The following is a 27,217-nucleotide window of genomic DNA, read 5'->3' as shown; positions in this document are numbered from 1 at the left end:
CTTCATTTTTTACTTGGTTTCTCAGGTAATTTCTTCCTTTAGGCAGCGTGAAAAAAAAAAAAAAAAAACAAGCTAAGAAACATATAACCCACTGAGCAATCAAAGGAACAAAAGCAGGAAAAGTCAGTCCAATTCCTACCACTTCAACTTTGCAAGGTGAATGGGATCACCTTGGGGGCTAACATCCCAGAGGCAGCTGTCTGTAATTTATGCAATTAAGGCAGAAAAGTCAATCTGCTGTGAAGATCTACAAAGCCCCACAATACTTGCAGATTTTTAATACAAGATAATACTGTTGTTGCATGGACTGTGCCTCTAAAAAATCAACTCCACAGACCCCAACCAGTATCTAAACAAACCAAGAGAGCAGGGAAAAACAACTTTATTCTTTCTTTATGAAATTTAATTGAAGGATTGTTTGGTAAGAAAGCTGACCCTAAACTATGCACCTGTAGAAACTTTTATTCAAGAGTGATGACAAATAAATGACGTAAGATCCCGCTGCTTGGGTTTAATACTTGGGTAAATTATGATTTTGAAGTTTATTTTTAAATGTCACTCGGTCTATTTTTGAAGAATTTAACCTAGCCCAGCATCACTCGTGAGACAAGCACGCATGGTTCCAATTTTTACCAGGAGACTTCAGCAAAATTGGACAGCAATTTGCAATTTTTTATCCAGCTAGTTGTGAATTATGCGAGGCCAAGAAACATATTTTTCTAGATTAATAGAAGGCCTGGAATGTTTTGCTTTCTAAGCTTCTTTCCCATCTTTACCAGAAGATCAAGTACTGGAAAATATGACTGAGTCTGAAACTACAAAGAATTCTCTCCTTCCTGACTTATGAGTTAAGCCAAGCCTAAAACTGACAATGCAAAGGATTTTATTAAATATATTACTCAAATGGAACACATATGCTCTGAAAATGTATGAAAACATCTGAAAACATCCAGCCTCTTTCTGTGCTTGGCAACACAACTGAATTTTTGAAGGGATAAATAGAAAAAAAATAATTTCTCTCCTGTGGGGAAGAGAGACGATAACGTGAGTATAGACTATACAAATATCTCGCACTATATTAAAAAATAATAAAATTAAAAGCTTATTTAGAAACGCAAGAGAATGGTTACTTAAACTACAGTAACTGGATTTTGAGACAGGCTGCCAGGGAGATTTCTGTTCTTGTTTTAGGTACATCCCATGTGTGAGATTTGTCTCCCCAGAGACAGAACTGCCCCAGGGTAGGAAACTCTTTTATAAAGGCCAGGGAGACTCATTTGGGGAGCATGAGGTGCTAACTGCAGTGCCCAGGACATGGGAAAAATGCTGTGAGCCTTCTCTAGCCAAGTGCTCGCCCAGCCTGGGAGTCAAGGCAATCCAAAAGCTTGTCCTGAGAAGCAGTGGGAAATGCTCGTGTGTACAGGCAGCTGGATCGATATCCCCAAACCTCTCAGACCAGGCACTAGCTGGATAGCTTGGATGGAATAAGCTCCAACCTGGTCAAGCACAAGGTAAAAGGATAAGAATCTTTAGTGCGTTATTTTCAGGTCTACCTGATCTGCAAAGTCCTGAGAATCTCAGCACACATCTCAGCAATGTCTGTCTGCATCCCACAAAAACAACTCTACGTCCTCACGACACCCAGTGCACGTGGGCTGACTGCTCAGAAGTTTGGGGAGGGCAAGTGAAAAAAATCAACAAGGTAAATAAAAGAAGTCACTACAGAAACTAGTTTTAATAGTGACAGCTAAAGAGATGACCTATCTTTGAGACCTTGATTTTAGACTGAATTTTAATTCTGATTTTCTTCGGTCTCCCTACCAGCACCCTCACGTGTTCCTGGCTGTGCTCCTGGTCCAGTTCCCATTGTGTTATTCACTGAGACGAGGCAGAGCAAGCAAGGAAAGCTGCCCTGCCATAAAGGGAATAAAAAAAGTGATTTTTTTTTTTTTTTTTAGAAGAGTTGTTCTTTCCACTTTCTAGCCTGAGACTCTCCCTAAGGAATGAGAGGGCACAGGAACACCACAGGGCCCCCATCCCTGCCATGCAAAGTTCATTCAATGCAAGCTCCAATTCTTGGTTTAATTTGGTAAGAACTATGCTAGCAGACTACAGAGCCTATTTCCTGTAAAATGAACTGCCTGTTAACTACACCAAACCAAAATGAACACTACAACTGATGCATTTTTTCAAATTAATGTCTTTTCTGTTTTACATCTAATAAACAGTTCAATGAATCAGGGACGACAGTAAAATGTGTTAAGAAAGATCCATTATTATTGCTATACAACCCTAAAAAAATTACTCTCTCTTGTGCCTGTCAAAATACCCCTAATTTAAACGTTTTTCAAGTAAAAATTCAAAACAAACCTAACCAGGAGCACCCAGCAGATTCTACAGGGATGTGGTGTGAAATCAAAGGAAGCAGGGGAACAATCCCTGCAGCAGACAGCAAAATGCCACAAGGATGCCCAACCTTGCTAGCCCAAGTAATCCACTCACTGGCACATTCCTTTCACAAAGCAGGAGTGCCACCCCAGCAGCCAGTTTACGTGAGTATTTCAGGGAATCAATCCTGAGATCCCACATTTCAAGGAGTAAGAGCAGAAGGTAGAATGTGATATGAGCACAAAATGGTGTTTTTTCTCCAGTGTGAATTATCTGGATGTGCAAGCACCTTCTTTCAGATAATTTCATTTCTTCTTTTCTTACTGGCTGTCTCTCTCTCTCTCTCTCTCTCAAATAAATGCTGCCCTCTTCTGGCTCTTCAACCTCACCTAAACTTAATCCTTCAAAATAAAACCTGCCTGTTCAGCTTTATGATTAAATAGTACTTACGGGGACATTTATGCTTATAAAGCATACACAAACTAACTGACATTACAAACAGCACAGCAAAGCTGAGCCAGCCTTCAGTTAAAACAGGAGCACGCAGTGGACAAGCTGAGCTTCAGCAGGTCTTGTCACTATCCAACAGCCTACATTTCTCCTAACTCACAGATTAACACCCGCTCAGAATCTCACTACAGCTTTTTGGCTGAGATGTTAGAACAATGTGCATTCTGTTCAAGAAAATTTTTAACGCCCAAGGTTGTGTACAAACCGTTGACCACGAAACTGCTGCTCTATTTGCCTCGAAATCACTGCAGCAGCTCATTTGCTTGGTAATACGTACTAAGCTAAATGTGCTTCTCCTGATTACACATTCTTCTGCAGTATGCTTAGTAGCATTTGGTATGATATACCCAGCATGTAAATTAGTCTTCTTGAAGACAGCTCTTTGTGAATCTCTAAGATATTTTTTTTTATTATTATTATTTTTGCAAGAACTTACCAATATCATATGCCATAAAATCTGAAGAAAAGCACTTAGCGCCGTGGCTCATGGAAGTGTCGTTGTGCGTGTTTCCTCCAAACACCAGCATGGTTCCACTCATTATCACAGCAGTGTGCAAATAGCGAAAGAATCTGCTGTCTTTAAGAATTGTCCTTCAGAAACAAAAATACATATATTAAGGAAACTGATCAGGACCTGGCAAAGGCAAATCAATCCCTAAATCCAAGCTGAGGAATGATTTGGGCACGTGGTGAAGGAACGTGGAGGTCCTATTTAATTAGTTTTCCTAATGAGATACTTAACAACTTTCTCACCAGACTGTTCAATTCCTCCTGTAATTTCGCTCTCACATCCCAATATGCTTTCTAATTTATAGGAGAAATACATCTATGAAGGCATCTTGCCAAAGCTATGGATCCTAATCATCAATTCTTTCCCTAGGGATTATCAAGTTTTCACACTAACAGGGCTCAGTCAATTAAACCTGCTGATATGGACGCTGTCTGGGGAGACTCCAGCCCAGGCAGTATTAAATTTATAGGAACCTAAATCATTCTTCTAAATTGGGTATCATCTCTTGTTCAAAACTTAACGAAACTATTTCAAGGAAATCCATGCAGCTGCCAACAGCGGAGCCCTGCAGCTTAACACCTGGAGAACTCGATGCCTCACCCGTGATTTAACCGCAGCTGGCATTAATCTTATTAGCCACTGACCTCACCTTTAATCAGCGTGATTAACAGCACTGACCACAAGCGGTCACCCTTCGTAGAGTTTCCCTGCTGTTCTGAGAGGATGTGACTGCAGGAAAACCCTGATGTGACCACGTCTGTGCTGCAGGCAGTGGTGTCACGACTTGCAGGCTGTGCTGGTGACACTTCTGCAGTCCAGAAGCATCCCGAAGGCAGCAGGCACCAAAGCTGAGACTTTCACAGCAAAATAGCCAGGAAACGGGGCCAGGGACACATTCTCAGGGCATGAGCTGCAGTGTTGCAGCACACGGGGCTTTCTGAGCAGGGCCACAAGTGTCAGACTGTAAAACTGGCAGTCAAAACACTGGAGGAAAATGGGGAGAAACAAGCCTGCCAGAATAAGGATTAGGAGGCTGCTTTTTTGCCCTTCCATGAAATCTTTGGAACCAAAGAAGGAGTCAGTAACACCAAAAAACCTACAATAAAGATGGCCAGACAGCAGGTGTCCTGCTGCAAGGTGACTGCTCGCCTGCTCTGCCTGTCCTCTGGAGGCTGACAAGCTGAATGCCATGAAAGGAATTTGGTGCTGGAACCCTTTGGAAGAAAATTGTCACACTTGTGACATTTGCTGCCTGTCCAGCCAGGTTTGCCAGGCTGAACGAGAGGATCAAATGAACCAAGAAAGGAAGTGAGGCTGTTACCACGTGTACTACTGAGCAGCAAGGAAGATTTTTAGAAATTTCTCACTAGTCACTTTACTCATCAGTAAAAGCTCACCAACTGTTGTTGCAGACATACAAGCTATTTTAAACTCTAAGAAAAAAAACACAATATGGTGAGTCAAAATTACACATGTTCATTCAAAAGACCAGCCTCCTATCTGAACGGAGCCTTTAAAAAAGCTTCAGTAGAAAACACAAAATTGAGGAAAACGTATTTCACGTCCATAGCTCAAAGTTGTGAAGTTTTGCTATAGCTCTCTAATGAAACTCACCTCTGGGCAAAAACCACTCACAGAAGATTTCAACTTAAGAAACAAATGTTTCAAACAGTCACACAGTCAGAAGAAAATGGGGTTATAATTGAAATTCTTTTGTGGTCTTAACTGCAGAATGAATTACCACTCACTTGACTGCAGTAACTGTGCTCGTATGCAGAATCTGTACTGCTGGCAAGAAAATCCCATCAAATATTTCTCTTTTCAGCTTTAATACAACAATAGATTAAAACGGATTTCTTGGCTCGTTTGCAGCCTTGATTATGTGTGATTATGTGATTTTCGAGTCATAAAAGACATAAAAATAACACATAAAGGAGCACGCTATCTATCCTGAATGCAAGTAACTCTGTACTACTGCACCCTTATCAGGTAGCCCAGCCTCTTGCCCGCAACATAACAAAGGCAAGGGATGGTATAGAGGAACAAGAAGTACTTACCACATACGGGTATGAACTTCGTATTTGTACAAGTCATCTGCTAGCCTGTATTTGTTGGCACTGAACGCCTTGTAACCTCCGTGGATATAAATGGATTCTGTCTTCGGATCATAAACACTACTGTGACCATACCCTCCTTGCACCAAAGCTCCACTTGTCTGTAAGATGCTCCACGTATTCGTGGCTGAGAAATGAAAAACGGGAGAGACAAACCACGGTTAATTTATCTCCATTAATAACTTATCAAGACATCTGATGGTGAAACAAATTGGGTTTCCCTTGACTCAGCTCTAGACACTGTCTATCACTTGACATCCAGAAGTGTTCTCCTTCAGGTAGCAAGTTTGTTGTCAAGAATTATTGTCAGGTATTTTTAATTAGGCCAGAAACATCTCTTTTGCAGTGGTTTATTAAATTTTGCAGACAAGCTAAGTAAACGAAAGATAAAAATGACAGAAATAATACACTGCATTTTGGCAACATGAAAATGAAAATGACAGCATCGTGGCTTGCTTTGGAGTAGTACCCAAGAGCGCTTTTATTTTACATATTTAAGCACTGAAGCCAAGTTACATATGACTGCGAAGAACGCCACAGTTAAAAAATAATATATGATTAACGGTCCTATTCTGTCATTCAAAAATAATATTTGAAGCACTGCAGACTTAATATGATGGCAACTGAAACAAAAAACACCAAATTTTGCACCAAATCTCCGTAGCTAGTGCAGAATTTAGGAACCCTAGATAGGGTTCCTAACTCCAGGCCAAATCCAAAACAAAAAAGGAAAAGGAACAGGTCAAAAGTGGTTATACAGCCACTACTTCTGACAATAAAGAACACACTCACATTGTAAACTTCCTCTGCTTAACTATGTTCTCTAGGGGTCCAGTGGAGCAAGGGATATGCCTCCAGAGAGCCATTTCAGCACAGCTGCTTTAGGGAGCAGTTCATTTCATCTGGAGAGCTTCCTACATTTTTCCACTGCTAATACTAGAAATCTCAAGATCCTAAAATCAGTTTGGACTATTCCCAGAGATATGAAGCATATGGGAGTCCAGAAAGTTTTTCCCTGTTCCCCTAAGCATTCGGTAATGACTGCTATGGGAGATAGATATATCTGGTTAAGTGGATACTTGCTCTCAATTGTTACAACCATTCTTGTATTCATAGGATACAAAAATAATTTTGAAAATGTTTGCTTTGCAAAAAAGAGAGGAAAACAAATTCAAATGTCCCACAGTTATCCTGCTTTGTCTCTCAGTTACAGCTTTTTTGCCTTTGGGACCTAATAATCTGTATAAAGCTGGAGGCACGTGGCTGGTTGCTCACTATTTGACCTACACAAATGCTGGAATTTAGACCGAACCTCTCTTAAAAATAAATAAATGGAGAAGAACACAGGCACCTTAGTTTTGCTGTCTGAGTATGGATCGCTGAAATGATTTTCAAATGTTAAAATGGACCCAAAAGGTAGGTAGGGTGCCACTCACCCAGGTTGTATTCCTGGACGTTGCTGATATACCCATAGAGAGGGCAGTGCCCAAAGATGACGAGCATGACCACGCTGTCATCTTTCAAGGTGATGATGTGTGCCGAGTGGCCAACAACAGCATACTGCTCCTTGGCTTTCGGTGTCGCTTGAGTCCACGTCTGCCTGGGAATGTTGAACACCCACAGCTGGCTGGTCACGTTGCCCGTGGCATCTATTTTTCCACCATACATGTATATATCATCCTAAAAGAAGTTAGGTTTAAAATGAGGAGTGGCATTTAGGAAACAGCTAATAGGTAAATAACGAGGTTACCATGTTTTAACTTCCCCCAGCCTAGGTTTGTCTCCTTACTCAAGGAAGGACAGCTCCCATCTCCTTCACTGGTCACATTTGATATGAAAGCAGCAATGACTGCCAGGCTTTGTACCCAAGTCCATGCTACCAGAATGCCTTCAGCACACAGAACTCACCCGAGATGAGGGAATGGAGGGGGCAGGATTGTGCATGGGGCAGGATTGACCTTCAGATGACAGACACTGAAATTGAGGTGTCTGTATGCTGCCAGGGTCTAAGCATCCACTGTAAAAACAGTGAAGCCTGGAGAATAATTCCCCTGTTCGAAAGCAGGGAAGGCATGCCTTTGGGTGAGCTGACTTGCTCTCCATATTTCACTGCCTGTACTGAGTACATCTGTTTTCACTATAAATGGAGCTCAGAGGCTCCCCAAAGGCACCCAAAGGTAGGCACCTGATGTTGAGTGTTTTAATAATGCAAGCTGAACCCATCCCATGGCTTGCAAATGCAAAATGCAAAAGATAGCTGGCAAGAAAGGCAGTTAAGATGGAAAATCTTGTGTCTGCACACTGAAAGCTTTGTCTCCCAAATAAATGTATTGACAAAAAAATAGCACCCTTTGGAAAGAAGGGTAACAGGATACAGGATGATTAATAAAATCCTGCCTAATTAAGAGCTAAGCTCCAAAACTCCATCTAGTTTTATTCATGTGTTTCTTTCATGGATTTTTGAGTCATTCCAAGATACCTGATATGTGTAGTGAAGCCCTGCCTTCTCGCTGACAAGACAGTAACCTTGGAAAGGGAAATTCTCTATTAGGGTAGGCTTTTCTTGAGAAATTGCTGAGAACCCCCACCTGTCACTGACTATGAAGCTACTAACAAGTGCCCAACTTGTGAAGTTACTCACAGAATGTGTATTGATCCCTTGCAGCTAGGGATTTCCATCTTTATGAGTTTTGTTGAGTGATCTATTTGTTAACTGGGCTGTGTGGAGTTTTTCAAGTGTTTTTAGTTATGCTTAATACAAGCTTCCACTGTGATGAGCTAATTAACAGTCCAAGACCAAAGATCAGTAAATAATTAGCTCGCTTCCTTCTCAAACAGACCAGGAAGCCAAAGACTTTGCCATTCTGCTCTCACGTGGCCTGCACTCACAGTAATGCAGGCAGGTGAGAAATGATTTAAGAAAAATCAAATCCTCTTCTTTCAGATGCTGGAAGAACAGATTCGTAGGTCTGTCGCAGAAGTAGATCAGCTCCAAAAATCCCTAATTTCCTACTGGACCCATGGGAGCTCGCTCATAATAATTACATGGGCTACACAAAAAGCAACTGGGGAACCAGAGGAACTCCAGCAAACTCCAGTCATCAGGCATGTCTTACGAGCACAGGCAGTGAGAAGGAAATAATTAACTCACTGACCTCAATCAGCCTTAAAAAAATCTGAGAAAAGAGGGAAAGGAGGAACATGCAAGCAAATGCACTACAGAAATCCTATGATACCAGTCAAGGGTTCCCTGGAGTACAAGTACACAGACTGGGATATCCATGCACAAGCCTTTGAAGAAGAAAAGCTTCCCCCAAAGCACGATTGATCTGTGGAAAGGGGTTAGCAGAGTAGGGGAGAAAAGGGAAAAATACAGCTATGTGATGAATGTGCAGCACTGAACTTACCTTATGTATCGCCAGCGAATGACCGTACCTCATCTCTACTGAGTTCACAGTGCTGTTCAGGGGAAGCCACTCTTCAGAAATAAGATCATAGCTGTATAATAAAAATTGAAATGATTTTCAGAGAAGTTGCTATCAAGTTGAGAAACTTAGTGCTAGCTCTTTCCAGAATTCGTTGGAAATTATTTAACAAGCGTCCCACCAAGATGTCAGAGCACACAAAGCATGCATGCAGACTAAAAAAAGATCCAGTCAAGCCTGCTCTGTTACTCAACATCCACGTATTGATTTGCTTTACCCTGAGTTTTCTTCCTCAAGAAGAGCCAAGAGCTAATGCATTTGCTCTTAAGCTATGACAACTTACACCAAAAGATGCACTGAAAACAGTAGGAAAAGGTTGCACCAAGCTCAGGTAAGTTCCAATAACTTGATAAAAAAACTGCCCGTGTTTAAAAGATATTTTTAATTATGTCTTTGTCATTCAAACATATTTTTTTCTGTAAACTTGAAATTAGATAAACCCTCTGCCCTGAAAATGGCCTCTGGCTTCTTAGATAAAAGAATGAACTATGTTTGCCAGGCTTAGAGCTGTGTAAGATAAAATCAGCTCTGAGAAAGCATTTAATGAAGGCACAGGGTATCTGTTGAAAAATCAGGCATGACTTTGAAAGAGTAAATTGTGGATGTAATCAGCAACTGTTCTACAAGTATGTGTACATTTGTAGCTCCTCTTCAACTTCCACTAACTAAATGCACAGCTTTCACACAGGTCACTGAAAGTGAGGTATGCAGGTAACCCTGGAAAAAAAATCCTGTACTCGCTTTTGCTTAGGTATGCCAAAATTTTGTCAAGCTCCAGAGGAAGCCTGAAGTGTTTTTACGGGGGATTTCAAGGAGGATACACAATTTTTACTTGGTATCCTAGTTGCTGTTAAATCTCCTAAATTGACTGCATAAATGTCATCATCCCAAAACACCACTCCCAGTTGGGATCCTATTCCACATCCACAGTGATCAGTATGACTCCATCGAGGTGTCAAACACTCTGGAGACACACAGACACAACATAACGAAGGGCTAATAACACAGAAGCAGAACTACCCTTTTTGAATACAAGGCTAGATATAATTTATAAGCTAGCCTAGAAACATATAGTAAATAGTTGAATGCTGTCATAAGCAGGTTAACCAAAAACTCACTGACTATTAGGAACCTGACATTTTTCTTTTCCAAAATTAGCACCCCTTATCAGCATTTTCCCACATCTCAAATGTGAGTCAAAGTTTTTTATTATTATTGCTGTTTCCCCTTGGAAATGGAGCACAGGGGAAAGCACAGCACGTCAGGTAGCATTTTCTAAAAATAATTCACAGGTCTGTGTTGTTCTTAAAGTATGTTATCCAGGCTTATACTCACGCTAAAACCTTCTGAGAGTCAGAATGATTGAAGACATAGCCTCCAACAATCCACATTTTATTGTCGTGGATTACGGCTTTGTGAGATGCTCTAGGAAGTTTTGGAAGAGAATATTCCTCCCGGGTCCAAAACGACTGGTTTGCGGGAACAGGAATTGAACAGCCAGGACCTGGGAAAAACAGTTTTAGAAGTTAAACCTTCTGGCAAAAGTCTGCATTTCAACTAGAAGTCAGTATCCTGCACCACAGGTGATGAAGATTGTGCACGGCCACGTAGTCGATGGAAGCTTTGCTCGCCATTTCCTTGCCCACGGTAGCCATCAGGGATGGACCTGGTGTGCAAGGACCTCACGGGACGGACCTCCCAACCACAACCACATCCTTCAAGCCTAAAAAAGGTTTCAGGAAAAAAAGGCTGTTCCAGACCAGATGAACCCATGTTCCAGTAAAGCAGACAAGCCTCTCTGCTCTCTACCCCTCTGATTAGAGAGGTGTTGTGCAGACCCTTTCCCACTCTACACTACAAAGGCTTCTTCCAGCATTATTCTTCCTGCCCCAGGCTCTCACTCAGAAGCCCCAGGACAACCTGCAGAAGCTTCAGGAGAACTGCTCAGCAGCACGCTGTAGAAAAACAAAGCTCATACAGTGCTGCTTGCTATCTTTCTCTTTTTGTTCCCAATGCTGCTTTTGTAAACTGTTCGTTTCATGTTTTATCCGTATTTTTCTGCTCTTAAACTAACTTTGCTGCCAGGCTTTCCTTCACAGCTCCCCATGGAGCTCCTGCCCATCAGGTGGCAGTAGAAGCTACAGGAAAGGGGCAGGCAGAGAAGCCACGCAAGGCAGAAGACCCACAAGACTTTGTCTGTGTTTCAGATCACCATCAACCAAAAAAAGCAGCACAGGCCCACCACATAATAGCTAGCCTGATCTTCCAGCTCCCTGAAGATGAACAAAGTCTAACTGGGCTGTCTGTTGTGGCTCCTGCAGCAGAGCAAAAGCAGCAAACCACATGGCCTCAGTGAAGTACAGAGCTGGATGGAAGCTCTCCCTTCTCAGTGACACCCATCCACACACACGGTGCTGCTACAGGACACGTTGAAGAGGCTCAGGCCTTGGGAAGGGAAGAGGTTTATCAGGACAGCCTTTAGGTAATCATAGAAGCAAATCACTGCGTAGCAGAGCTACGATCTTGACTGCAAGAGGCACTACCTGCTTGGTCTTGTTGAGCACCAGTAATAATCTCCAGTTCAGGGAAGCAGTCTGGAACACGGCCTTGAAAAACTCCCAGTTTCTAAGGTTAGCAAACATTTCTAGATGGAAAAAACTTCAGAACAGGAAAAAGGAGGAGAGCAGCTTGCACCTCATTCTGTTGTGGTCTGTTTTGGGGCTTTTATTTGTTGTTGTTGGTTTCCATTGTTTGGCTCTTTGTTTTGCCTACATACTAACCTGATACTTAAGTGAAAGATGAGGAGAAAGAACAGCAGGGTAGGAATCCAGCAAATATAAATCCACCTTTCCTGTGGATTTATGCACAACCAGACTCCAGAAAAGCATCACGAGGCTCTGCCCCACACAAGGGGATGTGGCCTTCCAGCTGATTACAAGTATATTACCCTGAAGTATGTTACCTGTGGCTACTTTTGTCTGAGAAGCAGGTGTGTTAACCTCAGCACTGGGTGCCTCCTCTCTAGGACACTTATTTTGCCAGCCTGGGTTCTTTCTGCAGTGCCTAACACGCTGGAAGTTTTTGCAGCATAGCTAAGCAGTGGCAGAAGTTGTTGTCCGTGCTGTCACTGGTGGTATTTCACAGGAGACTATTTCTACTGCATCACTCTATCTTTGCAAAGAAAATACGTATGTTTGGTCCAAGCTGCTGCTAAGACTGATGTGGCTGACAAGCACACCTGGACCTGAGAATAAAGCACTGTATGCATTCGAACAGGTTAACTACTGCCATCATATCACGCTCAACTTAGCTTTAGGTACAAAGGAGCAAGGTTTGAAGGTTGTGTGTTATTGTTTTTTTGTTTTAGTTTTTATCTGATGCTGGCACACAACAGATCGGTGCTGCTTTGTACAGTAGCACAGTTGCTTTAATAAAAATTTGTTCCCAGTGATATGAAAACTGGATGATACCTGTTGATATGAAAAGCTGGATGGAAGTTTAACTCTGTTCCTAGTTAAAGTACTAATACTTGTCGGGCAAAATGGTCTCAAATGCTTCCAAGAACCACCTACAGAAAAGCAATCCTTTTAACAAGAGCTTCTCCTTATTAATCAAGAGACTTACCTTGCCAGCCTGCGGAGCACAAACACATCTTAGTATCATTGAAGTCACAGTACCCTCTCTCAGGTGCCCCACAATCATCTGCGCAGTAGGGAATATCACAGGCTTCTCCTTTCCAGTACTTGGCACATTCACATTCAAGAGCGTTGCTGCTGTTATTCAGCTTGCACTCTCCTCGGCCGGAGCAATTATTGGGACACATATTGAAACTGCAAACATCAGAGAAAGAAGGTTCGTCAGTAATGAAACAGGCTCCCAAGCTGCATCTCTTATTAAGGAACACAAGAGTGATGCTGAAGAGAAGTTAATACAGCAGTTCAGCTGTTTCTTAGTATACCAACCAACACGAACAGCTCATCTAGAATCTGACGTGATGGACCTGCATGCATTAGTTCTGTACCTGTCATCTACAGAGCACCCTCACTTCATGAGTTAAACACGCAACAGCTCTGAAAAATTATCAATAAAAGTTTTAGCCATTTATAATGCAAATGAATTGTCTCAAAATCGCCAATATTAAGTGAAAAATGTAATCAGCACACGAGGCTTTTGTGATGTCTGTGTAATTTACACTTAAACTACTCACAACTGCATGCTATTTCGGGATCTGCTCGCCAAACAAGCACTTGAGATGAATCCCAAACCAAGGATAAGTCTCTTTTGAATCATTTCTGATTTTATAAGATTTGCAACATGAGGCAAGACTAGATGCATCCTTGTTGAAGGTCTAAATTCTGAGACCTTATTCTTTTCCACTCTTTTTTTTTCCCTCCAGTCTATTAACCAGAATAATTCAAAGGCTGAGATTACGAGCCAATATTCCCACTGTCATGCAACAGGTGGAGTCACTGGCTCCAAGACCACGATTCCACAGGTATTTCTCAAGTAGCTATCTCCAGTAGGAACTATATAAAGACTGATAAACTGGAAAAAAAAAAAAATAATATAAGGACATCTTTTTATCTCCTCTCCTCAAAAAAATGAGGAGGAAAACTATTGACCAGAACACGCAGAAGAAAAAGAAACACACAGAACTGTACTTGAAGATTGCTTGAAATGATCAAAAAAGAGATGAGTTAAAGGAAAGAGGTGAGTTAAAGCGACATTAAAAAGTAACAGAGGAACTTTTAAGGGCAGCTTATTCTTGAATTTCTCAACTGTGTCACAATAGTGCAATACTGACAGCTGGCTGTAGATGGTGTCATGGTTTATGATATCAACCATCCTTTCAAAATGCCACTGCTTCAGCTGCTGTGTTTCCAGCAACTTTGCAGAAGCTCCTCATCTTCTGGATGCCCCACGTTTTTCAAACAATCAACTGTGCAATTTAAGGGATTAAAAAGGAGAAAAGCACCAAGACTGCTTTCAAAACTAAGCACATCATTCTAATGAAACCTTTAAATTTTGCAAGAAGTCAATTGTGATCGAGGACTTTGCAGCTGATTTTCCTGAAGACAGGGGTGAAACTTCTTCCAGTTTTACCCAATTAAAATCTCCTACTGCAGCACATAACTAATTTGTATCTGTATGAGCTTAAAATTCAAAGCCCACAATCCCCACCAGAATCACGAATTTCCATCTTTGCCAGTATTTCCTCACTGAGATCATTTACTCAATAACTTAAGCTTTTTAAAAGCAGTCAATTTACACTAAAATTAATTATAAAAATACGTGGACAAAATATATGTCTGTGAACAGAAAACACTCACCTGTAATACTTCAAATACAAAACAAAAAAAACCACACCACCACTACTCCAGAATAAGAAGCCAGACTAAGCAATTCAATCCAAGGACTGAATAAAAAGGAGCATCCAAAAGAAAATTGCTTGAGGATCCTCAACAGATACAGTCCAGTGTCCCAAGTGAAACACACACAATTATGCAAAGGCTTTTTTGTGCAGAAGTATCTCTGCAGAATGCATAAAGGCATACAATCTTTCGGTTCTGACTCAGTAAGATCACATAAATCTGATAACATCAAATAAATAATGTGATGTCTTTTTGAGCAAGCATTTGCTCATGCTTACAGTTGACAACTGAAGTTAATATTGAGCACATTATCATCATTAGCCACTCTAAGAGTCCAGTAGACGATCTAAATTCAAGTATCTACTCATAATTACACACTTCAATGGCAATTGCTTATTTCAAGACAAGACTGAGGAAGGAGGAAACCTTTTACTCCACCTGTACCATTTATGTAATCTCCAAAATCACTCTGGAGTGGTGCTACTTACTTATACGTGATGTTAAAGCCAGTCAAATTATAGGCAGCATCACTGAAGAAATGCAGAAGAGCATATCCAGAAGTAGCTACAACTTCAGGTACGGTTTCATTGCTATCTTTCTCAGGAACAATAAGACCACTGAAAAAGGAAAAAAAAAAATTGGAAATTAAATAAAAGGGAGCAAGGCAACAATAGTAAACACAGTATGCACATCAAATAATTGAAAGTGAAGGTATTTATTTGCATTTATTTGAAGTATAATGAATTTGCGTATATTAATCCTCGTTTTTGCAGAGCAGCGTTATCAGACTGGTTTTCTTCAGCAGAACTTCTCAAATATTCAGAAGAAAAATGTCTCACCATTGTGAGTATTCACACTCAAAACTGCCACAAACTCGCAAGCCTAAGAGCTCACAAGACCCTGTCGGAAAGATAAAACCACATCCCACAGGGACCAGTTTATGAAGCCCCCCTACACGTGATCTGCAAAACAGTGGCCGTGTTACTGGCTAAGGAGTCCTGAGAAACCTTAGGACGCTGAAAACAGCATTACCACTGCCCTTGGTGTGCGTGATTTTGGTCCAAAAGAAGGAACGATTGAAGAAAGGAATGCAAATAGGAAGCCTTGAAGTAACCAGCTTGGCTCTTCTGAAAGGTAAATGCACATTAAATGCTCTTAGCCTGAGCAACCCTAAAGCTGTCTGGAATCACACTTTTCCTATTCTTACAAAAAACTAATTCCCTTTGTATTATTCTCCCACAATTTAAACAGGTCCCGTTCCCGAAACAAGGTGACATGCTTCAAGACAGAAATTAACGTGTCACAAAAGCATAAAAGCTGCTGTAGCAGGCAAAATTACAGGTCTGTCTAACCCAGTATCTTCCTCTGACCGTGAGGAAGGATAAAAATGCTTGGGAAAGACTGTAACAAATAAAGCAAGTACAGAGCATCCTAGCCATGTAGTTATCCAGCTTCCAGAAAGCCACAGCTCAGGGACTTTCTGACCCGGAGAATGCACCCACGCCAGCACATTTAAATAAACCATTCATCTGTGCTTGGAATTGCTTTCTCAACCATTTATACCCTTTTCACCTGGAACATCTGCAGCAGGGAGGTCAACAATTCAGCTCTGCAATGGGAGAGAGAGAGAGGACTTCCTATGCTCGCTTTACATCTGCTGCCTGATCGCCCCTTGGGCTCTTCCACTATGAAAAAAAAATAAAACCACCCTTTCCTCACCATCTTCTTGCCACCCACTATTTTTAAAAGCTCTGTCCGACCCGTCACATCCACGTTTGTTGGCTTTTCTAACCCAAAGGGCTGCCACTTTCCTTATTCCCACCACCCATCGCCTCCACCTGCCTGCCAGGCTGTGCTGCTCCTCCAGCTTCTTACAGGGTAGTGGGCAAAGGTGAGGACAGGGGACAAGACAATTTACCTCGGGTGCCAAGTGACAGGACACAAGGAAATGTCTCGAATTTTACCAGGACAGTTTAGATGGAATAGCAGGAAGAATTCCTTCACGGAGAAAATGATTAAGAGCTGCCCAGGGAAGCGGTGGGGTCTCCATCCCCGGAGGCATTCAAGAGATGTGTGGACGTGGCACTGAGGGACGTGGATCAGTGATGGGACTCCAAAGGTCAGGCTGATGGTTGGCCTGGCAGGATCTTGAAGCTCCTTTCCAGCCTAGAGGATTCTGTGATTCTACTTGAGAATGGGCACGGCACAGATTGATGCAACGGTTTGCCAAAATACTTGAATAAACTGAAAAGGGGAATGAACGTCTCTGTAAAAAAAATGAACTACAAGCTATTTGCCTATTGCACAAGACGGTCAGTATCTGAAAGGGAATGTTTACCCTGCTTTTGACAGAAGCCTGACAACAACAAAACAAAGCCAGTTCCTCCCTCAGACAAAAGCCATGAGAACAGCCCCAAACCTGAAGTCTATTGAATGCCTTTAAGCCTTTATCTAAGCAAAGCACATTGACTACCATCACCTATTAATAGCCAGCTCTTATTTTTCTGACACAGAACCCTCTTCCCCAGCAGCCCGAGTCCTGTTTCGAACAAAAGGCCAAGCTGACACCTTAAAAGCAGAGCCCAAAAGGCTGGGCACAGCCCGGCAGGCCAGGCTGCAGGCAGGCAGCACACATGGCAGCAGGGAAAAGCAGAATTTTTCTCATTAAAAGCTCTTCTTTATCCTCTTTTTGGCCATGTTCAGAACAGAGAGCTTCCTAGGATGGGGTAAACGCATCTCTACGCCTATGGAAGATGCTCAGAGCTATGGGCAGCAACCCATGCACATCACCCGTAAAGCACTATTTGTGGCCACAATTTTTCTGTCCCCATGATACGATACAATGATAGAGAGAGAATAACAGACACCCCGTGATCTTTATCAGCTTTTATTATAAACAGGAGGTGCTTGCACCACGAACAACAGATGAACATTACCTATGAGAGGGTAAATGTACAAGTTGTCCAACAGCCCTTCAGCCACGACTCAGAGGCTGCTGACAAGAAGGCATGCTTCGTTTCACCAACATGCCATAAAAACACAGGAACCTCACCTCATGTTTTGGCTAACCAGCTCCAGCACACTTGCAGATATGTAGCTCAATAAATATTTCTGTGTGCGAAGGCCAATTATTTTTTCCCTTTCAGATCCCAAGGATACGGGATTAAAAGGCAAAACACCCTGCCTTTTTTTTTCTCCGTGCATAAGAGGTGCCTGTTTTGTTCTGAAATTTGAGACTTCTGATCTGAAGATCATCTCTCCCCAAAGACCACCTCCCGAAACATCAAAGAACAAAAAGCCTAATAAACTTCTCTTTGCTGTTTGGTTCATATATAGCTTTCCTTTGTAATGCAAACCGTCGGACAGTGCGCCTCCACTGTAGGAAAACATACATCTGAGTGTAAGTCAGGGTAAGGCAAACTACAGCTCGGGGACCAAAGGAGAAAATTCCTTTGTTCTGTTTTATTCTTCTTTGGTCTTATTCTTGCAGCATGTATCAATGATATTACTGGGCAATTCGGCTGGACGGCCTGCAGCAGGGAGAAAAACGGCAGCAAACACAAGCCAAAGGACAGAACGGACGGCAGTGATGAAAAGAGACAAAATCCCCCCAAATAACTGTCCCTAATAAAATGACCAACACAGGAGTGGTGTTCGTTTTCTCTTAGAAATCTCTGTTTTGGGATTTGCTTGGGCAGAAGGCAGGTACCTCCACAGGGTTAGCTCTCCCTCTTCCTTACCGTATTTTTCTGCTTTCCTGAGGACAAACAACGTGAGGGACCTTCCCTAGGTGCCAGTGAATGGAGCCAAGTCCAGTTGGAGGCCAGTCACTAGTGGCGTCCCCCAGGGCTCGGTGCTGGGGCCGGTCCTCTTTAATATCTTCATCGATGATCTGGACGAGGGCATCGAGTGCACCCTCAGTAAGTTCGCAGATGACACCAAGTTAGGTGCGTGTGTCGATCTGCTCGAGGGTAGGAAGGCTCTGCAGGAGGATCTGGATAGGCTGCACCGATGGGCTGAGGTCAACTGCATGAAGTTTAACAAGGCCAAGTGCCGGGTCCTGCACCTGGGGCGCAATAACCCCAAGCAGAGCTACAGGCTGGGAGAGGAATGGTTGGAGAGCTGCCAGGCAGAGAAGGACCTGGGAGTGATGGTGGATAGTCGGCTGAATATGAGCCAGCAGTGTGCTCAGGTGGCCAAGAAGGCCAACGGCATCCTGGCTTGTATCAGGAACAGTGTGACCAGCAGGGCTAGGGAGGTGATCGTCCCCCTGTACTCAGCTCTGGTGAGGCCGCACCTCGAGTACTGTGTTCAGTTTTGGGCCCCTCGCTACAAGAAGGACATGGAGGTGCTTGAGCAGGTGCAAAGAAGGGCGACAAAGCTGGTGAGGGGCCTGGAGAACAAGTCCTACGAGGAGCGGCTGAGGGAGCTGGGCTTGTTCAGCCTGGAGAAGAGGAGGCTCAGGGGCGACCTTATCACTCTCTATAGGTACCTCAAGGGAGGCTGTAGCGAGGTGGGGGTTGGCCTGTTCTCCCACGTGCCTGGTGACAGGATGAGGGGGAATGGGCTTAAGTTGAGCCAGGGGAGTTTTAGGTTAGATGTTAGGAAGAACTTCTTCACTGAAAGGGTTGTGAGGCACTGGAACAGGCTGCCCAGGGAAGTGGTGGAGTCACCATCCCTGGAAGTCTTCAAAAGACGTTTAGATGTAGAGCTTAGGGATATGGTTTAGTGGGGACTGCTAGCGTTAGGTCAGAGGTTGGACTCGATGATCTTGAGGTCTCTTCCAACCTAGAAAATTCTGTGATTCTGTGATTCTGTGACATTTACCAAGACACAGACGTGGCCAGGCTTGGATAAGAAAAGCAATTTTAGCATCACAGGAAGTTTTATAGAAGCTATTGAGTAGTGGAGAAAGATTCCTAACAAACACAATGACTTGTGCGACTCCTGTGTAAACACCCTAAGGGGATGATATCCCACCTGTACAAGTTTTAAAAGTCCTAATGAAATTTAAGTGCTAGATTAAAGTAATTTCGTTCAGAGAAAGCAGTGAACAGAACAGAACATAACAATAACCATCAGGTACTCGAACACAAAGGTCAAACTTCGAAAAGTGTGCATAAATCAGTGCGCACAGCATCATTTTAAAGAAACCAGTGCACAGAATATTGGCATTATCTGCCACAGAAAGTCCTCCAGGCAGACTCTGAATGATAATGGATTACAGACTACTTCCTCTAAACGACAATCCAGAATCTCTCAGACTCGGCCAAGATTAGCCTATTGCACAACGCACCATCCCTCTCTTGTTTTAAAAGCTTTCCAACCATTTCACAATCACCACTACTCCAAAGCAAACAAATACTCCTACTCAGCTAAATTGCCCAATGACCCGGCTTCTGAGAAGTTGAAAGGCAAGCCCGTTTTGCCCTGAAATACTCCTATTTCGTGCACTGGACTTGTAGAGCCAGCGGCAGTCAAAACAACCGCTAGGACACTCAACTTCACTATCACCTGCACTGCGCCTTGCTCTCTTCCCACTGCACCATGGAGCAATGGGGATTAGTTAAAAAAACAACATCTCCTCTATTACTTTTCCATCATTTGCTACGCAAGCATCACAAGGAGCGTGTGTTCATCCTTTTCTCTTGAGACACAACCTGCCAGCACAGCAGAGATGAAAAGCGTACGGAGCTCTGTGGCTGCCTCGACAGAAACCAGTCAAAAAGATGGAGCTGTGAAAGGAGAGGGGGGAAATGCAAAATCCAGATCACACAGAAGCAAAAGGATAAAGGTGACACCAAAACATTGGTGATATATTGGCTTTCCCATCTACTGACATGCAGTGCAAAATCATTCTTTTTCTCTTTAGTGTTGAGTACTGGGAGTCAACTGGGTGCAAGTGCGCAAAACCACACCTGATTACAAAACGCTCCGTGCATGTCAGCCACGCTCACAAGAGCAAAAACAACAATAAACAACCCCAAAATAGAAGTTACAAAAGATGAAAAACAAATCAATGCCAAAAAGAAAAGCGGGGGAGGGATAAGGAAGCATCTCAGATTTCTTGTCGTAAAGGAAAAGCTAACATTCTTGTGCAACAAGATGACTCCCAAAAGCAGACTTTTTTTTAGGAAACGAAGCAATTGTAATAATACTTAGAAAAAATCTGATTACTGAGATCTGGCAACACCGTAAAGTTTTTTTTTTTTCTTGAAACCATCTTCTCCTGTTGCAATATGCAAAAACGCAGAAGCTGCAGCAGCAGCACAGGGCATGCCCTGCTCACAGGGCCCACCAGAGCATTAGGGCTTGTCCTAAGAAATTCAATTCTTATGTGTTGCATTTCGTCTCCGAAACAGCAGAATAAGTTGTAAACGTATTAAAGTTTGTCTCAGGAGCCTGTCAATAAGTTTTAGCGATGACGCCATGTGGTGAGTGTGACTGTAAAAGCCAAATTTCAAAAGAACATGAGCTGAAAAGCCTCAAAAGCAAAAACATTTTTTTTGCCATAATAATGAAGTAGTTTTAAAGTTTAAAAAAATGATTTTAATATCTAACCATCATCTTTCTCTCCAGGATATTCGCCAAGGTGCTAATGCTTTTCCCTTTAAAAATAAAAATCAAAGAAGTCTGTTATCATTTAATACCTGTGAAGCTCAGTACAGGATATTTGAATTAATGGAGGGAAAAAAAAAAACACAATATCTATCACAGTTTAAGAGAAAAGAAAGAAGAAACAGAGGATGAGGAAACTTTCTGTTCTAAACTCCTCACGTATCTCAGTTTAACTTACTGGATTTATCTTCTCAAAACCTTGCAAGAGAAACTCTTTGTCCACCTTGTCAAACTGATTTGATGTTTTCTGAGGGGCTTACAGGTTTAGTGAACAGAAGCAGTTCCGATACAGCGCATTTACATTTCTCTAAGAAATCTGACTTCCCACCACAAAGATATTTTGATTGATTAATTCTCAAACGTTCAAAGCATCAGCTGGCTCACTGGCAAGCTCGCGGAGTCGCTGTAAACAGGAGAACATCATTTGGAGGTAAATTTCTAGCCAAATCCCAAATACCTTTCCTCTTCAACTTGTATCAGGTTTTTTTCAGTCAATACCCTGAAAGGTGTTGTGGATCCAAAGAAGGCAAGTAGAGCAGAATACTAAATACTTGGAGGTATTGCTAAATGGTGAAGGGAAGGGATTGTCCTGCTCTGCTCCGCACTGGTGCGGCCTCACCTCGAGCAGTGCATGCAGTCTGGGCACCACAATATAAGAAGGACATGAAGCTGTTAGAGAGCATCCAAACGAGGGCCACAAAGATGATGAAGGGTCTGGAGAGGAAGATGTGTGAGGAGCAGCTGAGGTCACTTGTTTTGTTTGGCCTGGAGGAGATTTTGAAGCTGAGAGAGCAACAAAATGCCAGCATTAAGCAGTCCCTTTGTCACACCAAGCATTGACACCCACACTCTGCCTATCCACACAGCCCACAAGCACTGCTTCTTCCTAAGTTGGTTAGGCCTCTGGATACTCCCTAACACAAATAATACTGACTCAAAGTGTTTTACACCTTTCTCAGCATCAATAATCCTCATTCACAACCCCCCTGCCGTGATGAGGTGATCATTAGCTCTAATCAATGGAACCAAGCTGACCGCAAGGTGTAAGCAGGGCTTGCAGCTTAGTTCAGGAAGGGCACTGAGGATAAAGCAGAAGAAAAGCACGAGTATTTACATGTGCCTGTGGCAAAGAAATCGGTGTTTGAGGGAATAAAAGGAAAACACACTGCAAATACGAACGGGAGAAAGAGGGAGGGCAGAGGAGATGCGACGTGCCTGCACAGGGAAGGACACGAGGTTCAGAACAAGAAGTTTCTGTCTAACTTGGTGAGGAAAGTGGAGCCAAGAGCTCTCATGAGACCACACTGATTCCAGTTGGAGGCTCCCAGTAGGAAACACAAACTGGAGCAAGTCCAGCTGATGGCCAGGGGCCGAGCACACAACCTGTGAGGAGAGGCAGGAGGGGAGAGGTTTGCTTGGCCTAAGGCCAGGAGGCCGAAGATGGGGTGAAGCCACCGAAGGGGCGATGAGCAGAGGAGGCAGCACCAGACGAGGTTCACAGCAAAAGGACATGAGGCAACAGAGAAGTTGACAGGAAATTCTGATTCGATATTAGGAAAAGATTATTTTTTCCCATGAGGGTAAGCACTAGAGCACTGGCCTGGAGAAGGGACATCTGTCCCTAAGAGCTGCCCACAACTTCACTGGACAAGAACTGGAGGAAGGGCCCGATCCAGCTCCCAGGCCGGCCTTGCTTTGGGTTGGGGACCAGATCAGAGACTTCCAAGGGGCCCCTCCAACCCAAATCACCCCATGTTTCGCACCCAGTCCCAAATCCGGGCTAAGTGCCACATTCACAGGAATTAGCCAGAGGAAGATGAGCTCTTCCCATTTTCCTGAGGGCTTTCATGCCAGCTCAGCAAACAACCATGGGGTGGCCGCTGCCACCACGACCCGCCATGTGGTGCCGAGCGGCCTGTGAGGGGCTTCGGAGCCACCTCACGAAGCACGGAGCCACGGCCTTACAAAATAATATAATTTTTTGAGGAGGAAAAACACCCTGCGATAACCAGCACGAACTGAAGACGTGCCCAAGAACAGCTCCAGTAAATGTTTAACACGGAGTTAAAAACGACGACGAAGTTTACAGGCGATGAGTGTATTTTATCCGCTTCGGATCTCTTTGCACTGCGCAGATGAGCACACTGGATTTTTATTACCTCCGCGTTCCTTCGCTGCATTTTTGAAGTAACATAGTTATACAGTCTCATGTTGCCTATGAACACAAATATAAACGAGCAAAAATATTTTTAACTCTGCTCAATAAAAGAAAAAATGAATGTATAGGACTGGATCTCCCTGGGACACAGAGTACAAGGAGCTTAGCGAACATTTTATGCAGATTCTCAGACTATGTAAACGTTTGCATTAGACAAATTACTTTTTTTTCCGGTTAAAACTGATAAAATTAATTTAAATTTTTCTGTAGTCTGATGCTGAGGATCTCCAGGGTAAACAGCATATTTTAACAAAGATATGTAAAAATCGGAAGGTCAGGAAAACAAGAGAAGAGCAGTGAAGGAAGTGAGGGCTCAAGCTACTGCTGTACAAAGCCAGGGAGGTAAAAAGGCTCTGGAGAAGCCACGGAGGAATTTACAGTGTTTATCAACAAACTCAGAAAGTTTATAGTGCCCAAAGGTACAAAGCTCAATCTTGCAAATCCTCCGGCATGGTGCAAAACATAGTGACGAGAGAAATATGGCTCTGGTTAATATTAAAATTTAACATCAGACAAGAACGTGATAAAATATGAACATTTCTCTCAAGAAACTCCAGTGCATTTATTTTTGGATCAAATGAAGGTATTTTTCAACAGATGCCTTTTTCGCACTTCATCAAAATTAGAAGCATCTGCTATTTCTTGATCTTGGTTTACTGAACAACACAGCACAGTACTAATGAAGATGAAACTCAAATGTCATCTAAAGAAGCAATTAAAAAAATAATTGATTTTTTTTCCTACCTCAAAAATGTTATTGTATTAAGCTCACGTTTGCTTGTCCTCAGGCACAGACTTCCTAGTGATTTACAGATGATTTTAAAGTCTGAACCATTATTGTTAATGCTATGAACTATTTATAACCTCAATTCAAAAAGCCTCTTAATTTTTGGAAAATACACAAGAAACTGCAGGCACAAATCATGATCATTTCACCTTTTCAACGGAGTATTAAAAATTACCTCGATTAGAGAAAAACGATAATGAGTCAAGATGACATCTTTCCCCTTTATGCATATCAATTCAGCCCATGATACAAGAAAAGTACTTCCAGGTTTTTGAGAAGAGAGACGGTTTCCTCTTCTTCAAATGGGGTTAGACTATCATAACAATTCATTTTGACATTAGAGATTGGGGGTTTAGAGAACACATTCTTTCACTACAAAACCATTTCAAATCTGTATGTTCACTTTAAGACCAGCAAAAGAAAACAATTTATATTTTCTTGTTCCATTTTTTGCTCCTGTGCTGATCTTTTCTCATAGAGATTATGAGGACTTGAAAATAAACATGTAGCATTTTCGGAAATTCATTTCAAAAATAAAAGAAACACAGCAGAAGGTTAATTCTGGAGATAGTGGATGAGCCACTTGGAACAAAAAGAGTCCAAAGGGAACCATTAGTTTTTCCATTCACAGCTTGGGATTATTTTTCTAATTTCAGCTAAAAGAATAGAAAACATAAGGTGGTGCCTGTCGCTGAAAGACCGAAGCACATAAATGCACAAGTTATATTTAGATCTCTTCGTGAAATGTCGACTGTTAACCAGCATCGACAAATTAGTCTCTCACCACAGACAGATGAGCCAAATACCAGTCATCCATCAGAAGAACAGACATTTTTACACGTTTTTACAAGGTTAACTGACCCATCACTGTTGTTTCTGAACATGCTCCAAAGGGTTTTAAAGTTTTGTATGTAGCGTACGTAAGGCTACACACAGTTCTTTACAAACTATATGGCTGCGACGTTGATTACTTAGCTCCCACAGACTACAAGCTAAACCTATATCATAGTCAAGCTTGATAAATGAGGCAGTTTTCTACTTCAGAAAGAGCCTGTATACCAAATTAGCTCAAGTTCAGCAAGACGACAATAAATGTGTCTAAAATGGTTTGGAAATGAAAAAAATAGTACAGTGAGCAGATCACGCTACGACACTGTAGCATGTAAAAGCAAAAACAACTCCGTAATTGTTTATGCTGCTGCTGACTGCACAAAAGGACACTGTATGTGCTGTATTGGCAGTATTACATATTTAGGTTACTGGAACATGTTTATACTGCTAAAAGCCTCATTCGATTCAGGCTCCACGTTAAAGAAATATCACTGCATACAGTCAGCTTCTTACCAAATGAACTTACCTAAAAGCTGCCAGTAAAGGAGCATAAATTGAGTCTCCATCATACACATACAAGTGGTCCCAACTGCACTCCGTGGCAAAGTGATTGAATCGAAGCCTGAGGATTGTGTTTGGCCTGCAAAAAAATGATAATAAATTAAAAAAATTTAATTAGCCACTCGACGCACATGGCAAAATCCCTCCAAACTCCTTTGGTGTGAAGCTCCCCTCTACAGAAGACTAAAACTGAGTTGCTTAGCGTAAATACAGATGCATCAAACATGCCGTGGCTTTCATTTTTGGTGTGCACGCTCCCCTGGTATGAAAGAACAGCTTCTTTATGAGCAGAAAAACAACTGTGTCCTTAAATATTCCCCCACCACCGACAGCAGAAATTGAAGGGCATGCACAACCAGCCCTCTGTTCTTTACCAGTACTGAACTCCCCTAATGATAGGGCACTGCAGGGGGAAGCAAGGAAAATCCAACTGTACAACACATGTAAAGAATCACAGCCACCATCAGGGAATTAACAAGCCCTCTTTTGCTTGTTCAAGGGATTTTCTGCAGATTGACATGATTATGATGGCCTCAGACTATTTATTTGCCTGGAAACTGGCAGAAATCCTTCTTCTACTACTTTATCACCCCATTACATCTGCAGTAAGGCATGATGGCCCTATTGAAAGAAGCCCATCTAAACTGGAGATCAGAAATATGTTACAGGGGATGCTGACTAAAGACGTTCTCAGTCTTGGTCAAGAAAATGCAGAGGAGGCTTGTCTTCTACAGGACAGGAGGCCCTGGGGTTTTAGCTTGTGCCAAAAGGGAGGTCTTGAATAATTACTTGGGCTGCTGGCATGCACCAGCCACTGCCCCTCACCCTTTACAAATGCTTGACCCATTTCTTGGTTGTCTTCTGAAGAACCATCACAAACAACGTCAGGATCAGCTGAGAAGAAACAAGCTGGAAGTCCCAAAATGCAACTTGTCAATGCAAGAGTCAAGAAGCATCTGCTCTGCTGACTTAGTCAAGAGAAAACCATCACGAGGCCTGATCCTCCAAGACGTATCAGCAGGAAAGATGTTCTGTTCACTTGATGGGGAGATGGAAGCAGCAGTTCAGGTGCCAAAACTCAGCATTTCTTTTATTCCACAGGTAAAAGAGGCCCAAAAAGCCATAACCACATAATGAACCACAGATACTGTTAGTTTCATGGCTCACATACAAAGATTTATCTCAAGATAATCCCTCTAGATCCGCAGCAGTTATCTAATTCAGCGCTCAGCTCAAGGTGAGTGAAAACACCACCAGCTTTGTGCTTGGGCCCTGAGATAAAAAGGAAGCAGATCTATAGCTGTGCTTCTTTCTCCTACCCACGGTGGTGGCTGTTGAAAGGATTGATGCAGTTGATTAGGATTTCTTCAACAGAACTGCCTTTGGGTTCAGATGAAATCGTCGTTCGCCCTAATCAAATAAATTAATAAAATGTCAGCCTGCCATAGAGTCCTTCCTTCCCACAGAAGGGGAATTCTTTAGGGAGTTATTCTGCCAAAGAATAATTTCTGGTAGGCACGCTGATCTTCTCCAGGCCTTTGGAAAAAGAGCGGCAGGTGTAAATCAAGGATAATGTCTCACTTAAAGAAAAGGTACAAAGAGCACTTCATTATTTTAAAACAGAGCAGACTATGAAATCGTAGGGGGTTTGCTTCTATTCTAATGGCCTGACAGCTGCAGAGCAGAAAGGAATCCTTAATCAATAAAAGCTTTAGACCAAGAACAAAAAGAAAGAACATCCATGCCACGGCTAACAACTCATTAACGGACAGCGCTCATTTGCGGAGCTGCAAGGCACGGGGCTACAGGCTCTGCTCCTCTG

General features: G+C 42.5%; 1 protein-coding gene across 2 annotated transcripts in view; it reads right to left on the bottom strand.

The window, feature by feature from the left end:
• ATRN (attractin) overlaps positions 1-27,217 on the bottom strand; it is a 146,480-nt gene that overhangs the window by 87,267 nt on the left and 31,996 nt on the right. For both annotated transcript variants that reach the window (XM_084286343.1, XM_084286344.1), the window contains exons 3-10: positions 25,361-25,474; positions 14,869-14,997; positions 12,633-12,838; positions 10,344-10,512; positions 8,931-9,021; positions 6,960-7,203; positions 5,467-5,650; positions 3,335-3,489 (exon numbers count right to left, since the gene is read on the bottom strand). In XM_084286343.1, the coding sequence (XP_084142469.1) occupies positions 3,335-3,489; positions 5,467-5,650; positions 6,960-7,203; positions 8,931-9,021; positions 10,344-10,512; positions 12,633-12,838; positions 14,869-14,997; positions 25,361-25,474 (1,292 nt within the window). The remainder of the gene's footprint in view (positions 1-3,334; positions 3,490-5,466; positions 5,651-6,959; positions 7,204-8,930; positions 9,022-10,343; positions 10,513-12,632; positions 12,839-14,868; positions 14,998-25,360; positions 25,475-27,217) is intronic.

This window comes from Netta rufina, assembly GCF_964035555.1.
Source record: "Netta rufina genome assembly, chromosome: 4".
Lineage (NCBI taxonomy): Eukaryota > Metazoa > Chordata > Aves > Anseriformes > Anatidae > Netta > Netta rufina.
The sequence above is the reverse complement of the archived record's forward strand: the minus strand, read 5'-3'. Positions and strand labels throughout refer to the sequence as shown.